Genomic DNA, 9582 nt, shown 5'->3' with positions numbered 1-9582 from the left:
TAAGTTGTGCTGAAATTTTCTCTTTCACATGTACCAAAATCAAGAAAATCAAATTGTAATGTCAAATGTGGGGCCTTTGTGTGGTGGGAGCCAGCCCTTCTTTGAATAAGTTATTATGCCAATGCTATTTTAGCGTTAATAAAGTGCTTGATAATGCGATGACATCAATATATAAGAAGGTTACTGTGATGAACATTTAACAGAGACGGGTAGAGCCAGGAAACGCAAACTTGTCAAATCACGTGGAATCAAAATCTTGGTCATTGAATTTAAAACCGATGCCTTGCGGCACATAATATTGGTACGTAAGCAAATAACAAGACCCTTCCTAGATCTATATAAACCAACCTAAACCCTGAGGAACTTTTCTCCTCATCCCTTTAAAGAAAAGAAAAAGAATGCTCTTCTGTACACTTGGCTTTCCTTTGGCATTCTAATATTTAAATTTGTTCCTTTGGGTGTCTTGTCCCAAAATTAATGGACGAGTTTTTCTTTCTTCAATTGCAGATTCCTTTCTTTCTGTATATAGAAAGTCATTATTGTGCTTGGAACTAGCTTTCTGGAGTAGTCTCTTTCTTCAGAGAGAATCTGATGGGCAAACCATCCTGGGGGAGAGGAAAAGGGCTATACTGAATCCCATTCTGTGTACCAACCATAGACCACCTGCAGATAATTGATGCAGAAACCATGTCAGAACGCAGAAACTCCCAAGAAATGCTATTTTTAGAAGCTGGCCTTTTATAGACATAACAACTGGGGAAAAAGGCCAAAGACTATTGATCCTATTATTGAAGTTTACCTACCTGTACTTTGTGGTCAGGTGATGGAGAATGACTAATATTTCAAATTTTGCTAACTCATTCCCAGGACAGGAGTGTATCCCATTGCCAAATGGCATAAAAGTATTGGGCTTTGGAGCAACCTGTCAGATAATTCAAAAACAAATTAGAATCTTGCTCTAGAATGTAAAATATATTAGTAAATCGAATCCATTTTGTTGAATCAAAATTTACCTCAAATCTTGAGGGATCAAATTTCTCAGGCTCTGGGAAGAAGTCTGGGCTGTGGTGAATGTTTCTGAAGAGTGGCAAAACTTTCCATCCTTTGGGTATAAGATATCCTGAAGAAGAAATTCCAAACACAAATTAGTACAAAGGAATGAAGAATATATTTACTAAAAGTAGATTTTGCAGTAACTGACCTTCATACTCCACATCTTCTACCGCCTCTCTGAAAGTAAACGATAGAATTGAGGCAACCCTAAGTGTCTCCTGGATTACTCTCGAAGTGATTGGCATCTTTTTGGTATCTGCCCAAGAGAGAACATTCTCCGCAATACTCCCTTCTTTACTCCTCATTATGGCCTCCTGCTCTTCCTGTTAAAAAAAAAAATCCACAAGCACTAGAAAATGTAAGTGAACTCCTCATTGTTTTCTTGATGTTTGAGAATCTGGGTCATGAAAAGATTATTGATTTTTAGTTGAGGATTCTTACAGTGACTGCCTGAAGAACACTGGGGTTCTCGCCAAGATACTTGAGGATCCATGTCAGAATGCTGGCGGTGGTATCACGAGCTGCGAATATGACTCCGATGATGTTGTCGGCAATCTGCTCGTCAGTGAGGCCTTCTTTTTCACCCATGAAAGATCCGAGCAAGTCCTTGTGGTCGAGCTTCATCTGCCTCCTGGTGGAGAGGATTTTGGCCAAGATCTGAGCAAGCTCCTCTCTTGCTTTCATGGATTTGTTGAAGGGTGTGCCTGGTAGATTAATGGGCATTGAGTTGTACCCTTTCTCAAGAATGTAGTAGCACCGCTTCAGATCCTCTCGGTAGAGAACCTCATCTTTTCCAAATATGGAAAGCAGGGCAACATTGAATGCAAACTGCAAAGCAAAAGAACACATGAAGTTGGTTAGGATTACAGGTAACAGAACACAATTTGAAACAGAGAAAGGAGCCCTGTTTCGCTCTGTTTATTGAGTTTACAGGGAAATTTCAAGCTGGGGAGCTCACTATCTTCATTTCTTGGAAAGTGTTGATTAACCGGCCTTCCCAAGATTGGAGAGTATCTTTGGCGATGGCTTCGATGTCGGGGACGATGTTTCTGATTGCTTCGGGCATGAAGGCACGAAGAACAAGCTTCCTCAATTTGGCATGGTAGTCTCCCTGGTGAAAGAAGATGGCTTGTTTCCCCAGCATCCTCTCTTTGCTTGCAGGATATGTGGGCTTAAAGAGATGAGCTCTCGTCACCAGCACGAATTTCGCGGCTTCCGGGCTAGAGATCATCACACAGGGACACCCCAATATGTGGGTCTTGAAGATTGAGCCATACCTACGTATCAAAACGAAAAGTCCACCGTTAATAAAACCAGTAGCTATTAAATTAATCAAGTGAAACGTCAAGACTTGGGTGTATATACCAACCTCTTTAGTTTTGAGGTAAAGAAGACATTTGGGTTCTGAGAGTAGAGTTGAAAGGTCTCGCCTATGTAAGGCCAACCCAAGGTGCCGGGCGGGAGAGGCAGTTTCCGGCGACTTGAATTGTAGAATTTGATAAGATAATGAATAAGAAAGATGAGGGAAATGGAGGCTAGAAAGCAAAACTGGAACATGGATGTAAATTCCATGACGACTAGATTCTTGTGGGTGTGACTGAGAGTAGGATTGGGAGCTGAAAATAATGGACAAGTAGGTGTGAGGAAAGAAGTGAAGAAGGGGGAAGGGTATATATAGTGTTTTGGGGAGGGCGAAAGAGAGGGAAAAGGGGGAGAAAGAGAGGGAGAGGAGGGTCTTTCAATTACAGCTTGACACACGGAATCTCCTACAGCTCATTCATTCATGTTTCGGTCTTTGAGAGAAAGAGAGAGACGAGTCTAGAGAGGGAGGGGATGAGAGAGCGTGTGGGGGCCCGAGGTATGTGGCGTGGGTCCCCAGTGAGGGTAATTAGTATGACTTGGCCGGCCGCAGGCCATTCACGAAATATTTTGCTTCTGGGTTATTCTGGTTTTTCTATTCTTAAATAACCCAAAAATAAAAAAATAAAAAAACCGAATTGCATATGCGCAATGCCCCTTGAGCGAACAGAAAAGGCAAGTTTACTCTCAGTACTGTACTTTCTGCTTGACGCACGCTGAGTCGCTGACGCATCGATTTGTTCCACTTTTGAGATTTTGTTGCCAACTTTAATAAGATCATTGGCTTCCTCAAAACAATCTTTAAAATTTGACAAAAAAATACATTTTTTGTAATTTCAAAATCTTCTTATCTATAATCTCATATTAGATTAATCAATTAGATTCATCAAAATAATAATATAATATTTTTTTAATTTCATATTTTACAATTACACTATCCAAAAAAAACTCAACAGTTATTAATTAAAAATTAAACGGAGGGCAACGAATTAATAGCATCGGTAACTTTTTTGCTGGCTCGGAATTAAATGGGAGCATCGAATCTTTTAACTAATAATATTATATTATATTATTATAACAAATAAAAATTATTGTAGCTATAACCCATACCTATACGAATTTAATTGGGTTATTATTTAAAAAATAAACTATTATATTACTATACACCGTTTACACAAGAAAGAAGTTAGTTTTAGTTTCTATAATAAAATATTACTTTTGATAATAAACGGTACATCTTCAATCACTGTAGCTCAAAATTCAAATTTTTGCATTTTGATGAAACCAATATAGTTGATTTTATCTACATTTCTTCAAATTTTTAAGGTGTTTCGATTTTTAATGAAGTCCATGCCAATGCTCAAACACTACGATAAAAAAAAAACTAAGCTACGCGAAATTTTAGGAAAAAAAACTTGAAAAGGGAACAAGATTTGAGCTACATCCCATTCCCTAACATAACTTTTGATTTTAGGATTGTTACAGTGCTCCATTCTTTTTCTCTTTTTATTTTGAATTTATATTTATTTAGTTATATTTTTTACTCCTATTCCCTCTTCTAAATTATAAACCATATCATAAAAAATTATATTACTCTTAAAAATGTAATAATTTCAAAAATATTATCATACTCGAAAAAAAATAATTTAAATTTTTATTTAAAATATTCGTTAGAGTAATAATTCAAAACATAAAAAAAATATAAAATAGTGAGCAGTTAAGTTTGTAAATGGAAGTGAGAGAAAAAATTAATAAAAAATATTATTTTAATAAAATAAATAAATGATATAAAATGAGATATATGAGATTTATGAAATATGAGTAAAATTTAAGAAAATATTTAAAAACAAAATTTTTTTAGCCAAATTTTGGAAAAATTTATAGGAAACTAAAGCATCTACACTGGGATGCCTAAAGGTCCTAATTCTCTAAATTATGGTAAAAAGCTTTAAGTTTTTGCCAAAATCTCATCTCCATCTAGCTATCTATTTTAAGGAAACGATTTGGGATTTGAACAGTAACTCTCTAAATATGGGGAGCTATTATTCATCCCTAAATCAATTTTTATAAATATTTTATTCTAATCAATATAATAAATTTTTCTTTCAATCATCTACACTTTCTTTTATGTTCATATTTGTTATAGTTGAAATTTGAAAAAAAGTGTCACCATTCAAATGATCCAATTTTTTTTAATTCTCCATTTGTGAAAATATGATTTTTTTTTTCAAATATTATTGTTAGGAAAGCACCGATTTTAAAAATATTATCGTTTAGAGAGATAAATAGTTAAAAAAAACTCGTTACAAATGAAAAATTAAATTTTTTTTTATAACTAAAAAAAAAATCAAAAACACATAGGCTACAAACTTCGATTTTTTAAAAAAAAAAACACACACACGGTCAAAACGACTTCGTTTCGTTCAACAATGGGACTTTTTGGTCAGGTAAGTGTAACTAAACGACGTTGTTCCGCTTGAAAGCGGAATGACGTCGTTTAGTTAAGAAGGGGGTCCAAAACGCAAAACCCCCGTTCTTCCCCCCTCACTTTCGCACAAGGCACAACACTACAACAGATTACAGTCTCTTTGTCTCCACAGTCACACAAGTTCACCTCCCCCACTGTCTGTCATCACCTGAAGCTGACGCAAGCCACCTTCCGGAGTTCATCACAAATTGTAAGAATGATTTGTTGCTCCTCTTCCAACGGATTTGTTGTTTCTCTTCAAATTGTAAAAATGTGATTTGTGATTTGTTATTCCTCCTCCTCCCATTGTGAAATGTATATGATTTGTTGTTCATTTCAATTATTTCAATTTTTAGGTTATTAAATTAAAAAATTGAGGGATTAGATTTTGGAAAAATCGGATGTTTTTGTTCCATGTGACGTTCACTCAAGTGTCGCTCGAGCGGACGTTCATTTTTTTGTGTTTTACTTATTTTTAAAATCACAAACATGAATAGACATATATGTTTTTCCTTTTCAATGTATTTCCAATTTGTAGATAATTTTCATAACATATTAAATGATAGTTGTTTATTAATTGTTTCAGATTATTTGCTCAAATTATGGATGTTACATCATCTTGTCGTGATTCTCCATAAGAGGATGGCACATAGCCAATGACGTCACCGATAGGTACTTTAGGTCGTATACCCCTATCTAGAGCAGCTACCTCCTATGCAAATAGTCGAGTCCCAATAGATCTAGAAGACATTAATATGTTTAATAAGGAGAAAGCGTTGATGAATGTTGAGGCCAATCCACCAGAACGACATAATAAAAAAAAATTTCATGGACATGGGAACATTTCACCAAAGTTCTCGGTGATCATGAGAACCCGCAGGCTCGATACCACTATTGTGGGCAGCAATGCGATTGTCATTTGAAGAAGTAAGACACTTCAATATTAATAGCACATCTTACAGGCTGTCAGTTGTATAAGATATACAAAGGGCTGGTGGCAACTGATCAGACGAAATTGAATTACGAGACTTCTACGACCACTGATGGCATGCAGATTTAGAAGCTATTAATCCCTCAAACAGTGAGAAGATGTTGACGGATGTTCTTGCGGAGATGATCATCACTAATGAGATGCCTTTTATCATGGTTGACAAGGCAGGCTTTCGCAAATTTGTGCACATTTTAGAGTCACGATTTCACATGCCTTCACGGTATACTGTGATGCGCGGTTGTTTGAAGAGGCATGCCAAGGAAAAGGCAACGATAAAAGAAATGTTTGTTACCACTGGCTAGAGAGTGTCATTTACCACTTGTACATGGACCTACATGCAGAATGTGGGCTACATGTATATCACAACCCACTTTATTGATAGTGAGTGAACGTTGCAAAAGCGTATTATTGATTTCAAAGAAATTGTTGATCACAATGGGTCACCATTGGTAAGGAGATGGATGACTTTATAAAGGATTGAGAGATCAGAAAAGTGTTTTGTATCATAGTTGACAATGTCAATGCGAATGACACTAGCATTGATTGAATTAGGCGGAATACAACGATAAAGAAAAATATCATTCATAAGAACCAGTTTATTCATGTATGATATTTTGCCCATATCATCAACCTCATAGTTTCTAAGGGGTTCAAGAAAGTTGATGATTCTATTATTATAGTCCAGAACCTTGTGAGATATGTGAGGGTTTCTCCCAACGGTTCTGCCAGTTTAAGACAATAGCCGAACAACTTGAGATTCCATCTTTCAGTATGTTGCAACTGGACGTTCTTACTCGATGGAATTCTACATACATGATGTTGGATATAGCGCAGAAGTACCAAATAATGTTCGAGCTGATGGAGGTCGAGGATGGAGGCATGATGTATGTTTTGCTGGAGTTAGTTGGGGGGAGAAGGGGGCTTGATGTGCCGGACACAGTTGATTGGGTCAATATTAGATATTTTCTTCAATTTTTGAAATTATTTTATGACATAACTATATGGATATCTGGGACAAAATATCCTACTATGAACACGTACTTTAAGGAGTTCTCGGGACTTTATTACCACTTATGCTGACTATGTGGGTTTGTTGAATGCAATGAATATGAGAATGAAATATAAATATAATAAACATTAGGGGATGTGGAGAAGATAAGTAGATTATTATTTGTGGTTGCGATCATTGAATCCCGATATAAGTTGGCAATTGTAGAAGATTGGATTAGGGACGTCCTAGGTGATGAGGACGCTAATTAGTTTATTAGATCGCTTAGATGTGATATTAATTATTTATTTAGCCATTATAATAGCAGTAGTCAGTCTTCAACCGAAGGCGGAAGCTCCTCACGCCCGACTGACTCAATATCTTGCCGGGATGACACACATGCACAAAGTTCAAATTTATTACGACTACGACGGTATCATCAAAACTGTGTATCGAGGAATATTATGCAATATAAATCTGAGGTTGAGCGTTACTTTATGGAAAATGTTGAAACACCTGGTGATACATTCCAGATATTAACTTGGTGGAATGTGAATTCTGGCAAGTTTTCAATCCTTTTTCTAATAGCCAAGGATGTATTAGTCATTCATATCACTACGATTGTCTCTTATTCGACGTTTAACACTAGAGGTCATGTCTTGGATGCTTATCGAAGTTCATTGTCTCCAACCACCGTCAAGACCCTCATTTGCACACTGAACTGGTTAAGTTCAACACCCATTGGAGTAAATACCGTTGATGTCGAGAGATATAGGCTTGAATCAGGTAATTTTATGATTTTAAATTATTTTTTTTTCTACATAATTTTAATGTTTTCATTATTTAATTTATGATTTATATGATTTTGTAGACATAGCTGTAAACCCTAGACTAATTATAGATGACTGAGATGGACGCACTTTGGGATGACCCCTTTATTGATGAGAAACTTATGGAAATTACCATCGTGCAAAACTCATCAGAGTTAGAGGTGGATGTGAGTTAATAATGTATCCTATTTTATGTCATGTATCACTTGGCTGATGATTTAGAAGTCTATAGTTAAATGACTAAAGAAAAGATAGTGCATCTGATCAATAAAACTTCATGCAGGAAAATTGAAAATCACTATTGAGTTTTCGACTCAAATGGATGGATTGTTAAAACTGATGCAAGGGATTGTAGCTATTTAATATTTGAATGAAATCTGACATTATTAATATTTTGGTGTTGTAAATTTAAATTTATTGGGATTTGTAGTTTTAAATTAAATTTATCGTTTGTAATTTGTAGTTTGATTTAATCGTTGTATTTAAATTTTAGTTTTTTAACTTATTTTTTTTACAGTATTTAAGATTTTTAATTATTTTTATATATTATTTTATTTTTTTAAAATATTTTTAAACAGGGGTTGCCTTGGATATTGGGCTGTGGGCTCAGGCCCAATCTGAGTAGGGCAATTGGCGCCCAGTTCTTGGGATTTAGAAGAGTGACACGTGAAATTAGCCACACAATATTTATTGAATATTTAATTTTACTTGAAAAATTCACTCAATAGCTATAAATGTCATTGAACTTACTTTATGTGTCTATTTTTCTCTTATTTTAGATATTATAATACTAGTAAGAAGTCTAAGGAATCTAAATCTTAATTTCATAATTTCCTATTATAGAATATGTTGTTAATGATTTTTAATGGTGATTAAATATACGGTGGAGGTCTACATTTAAGTTCTATAAGTTTTAACTTAATGCCTAACTTTTAGGCCCATTATAATGCTCTTTTCTAAAATACAAATGATAGGAGGGATAACTAGATGTAACTTCTCTGTAGGACATGATCATCGCAGTACCTTATCCGCTAAAAACTAGAAACGAGGGACCTAAATGGAGGAAAACTGCAGGCAATCTCTAAAGTCGAATTTAAGTCGTACCTTAGACTATTTGTAATAATATGTGAGACGATTCGTTAATCTAATACGAATACGATACGATAAAAAAATATTTAGGTTTTGTCTTAATAAATTCGGGTCAAAACGGGTTGACCCATTAAGAAAGTTGAATTTACATCTATATCATATTTGAGATTATAACATTAATATTTTACAATTTGTGTTTATCATATTTGAGATTATAACTTTAATATTATTACAATGTATGTTTATCATATTTATGTAATTGTGTGTTTATCATATTTGGTGCTTTTGAGATTTTAATATTGATATTTTTATTGTTTGGATTGTAATATTATTTATATTTTAATATTTATATAAAATCAATCAGGTCAAAAGGATTAATATGGGTCTGTTCAACCCATTAACATGAACGGGTTGAAATGGATAGAGTCAGGTTGTGTCGTATCGTGTCAATCTATTTTGTATTCAGTAACGGGTCAAAACGAATCGTATCATGTCAACCCGTTACCTTAATGAGTCGTGTTAGGGTTTGAGATTTTGACACGAAATTATTAGCGGATCGTATTCGGGTTGACCCATTAAATATAATGTACATATATTGACACGATATAAATATGACTTATGACTCGTTAATACGATTTGACACTTCTAATTTAGACTGCAACCTCACTAAAAAGATTCAATGAATCTTTAAGCAATTAATATCAATTTTATAAGATGAATACATATTCATATTTAAATTCAAGATGAGTAATCCAATAACTATTGAGCCACTATCCTGAGTGATTACACCTTATAATTATGACTT

At 34.7% G+C, this 9582-nt stretch overlaps 1 protein-coding gene across 1 annotated transcript; it reads right to left on the bottom strand.

Annotated features, from left to right (window-relative positions):
* Window positions 1-230: 230 nt before the first annotated feature.
* On the bottom strand, window positions 231-2704 carry LOC108984444 (abscisic acid 8'-hydroxylase CYP707A2-like). The gene is made up of 7 exons (XM_018956414.2): window positions 2423-2704; window positions 2012-2330; window positions 1495-1881; window positions 1202-1376; window positions 1014-1120; window positions 804-922; window positions 231-663 (listed from the first exon to the last, which is right to left on the bottom strand). Exons 1-7 carry the CDS (start codon window positions 2623-2625, stop codon window positions 552-554), a joined length of 1422 nt encoding a protein of 473 aa, XP_018811959.1. The 5' UTR covers window positions 2626-2704; the 3' UTR covers window positions 231-551.
* Window positions 2705-9582: the final 6878 nt, after the last annotated feature.

The sequence above is a fragment of the Juglans regia genome, chromosome 2 (genome assembly GCF_001411555.2).
Source record: "Juglans regia cultivar Chandler chromosome 2, Walnut 2.0, whole genome shotgun sequence".
Classification (NCBI taxonomy): Eukaryota; Viridiplantae; Streptophyta; class Magnoliopsida; order Fagales; family Juglandaceae; genus Juglans; species Juglans regia.
The sequence above is the reverse complement of the archived record's forward strand: the minus strand, read 5'-3'. Positions and strand labels throughout refer to the sequence as shown.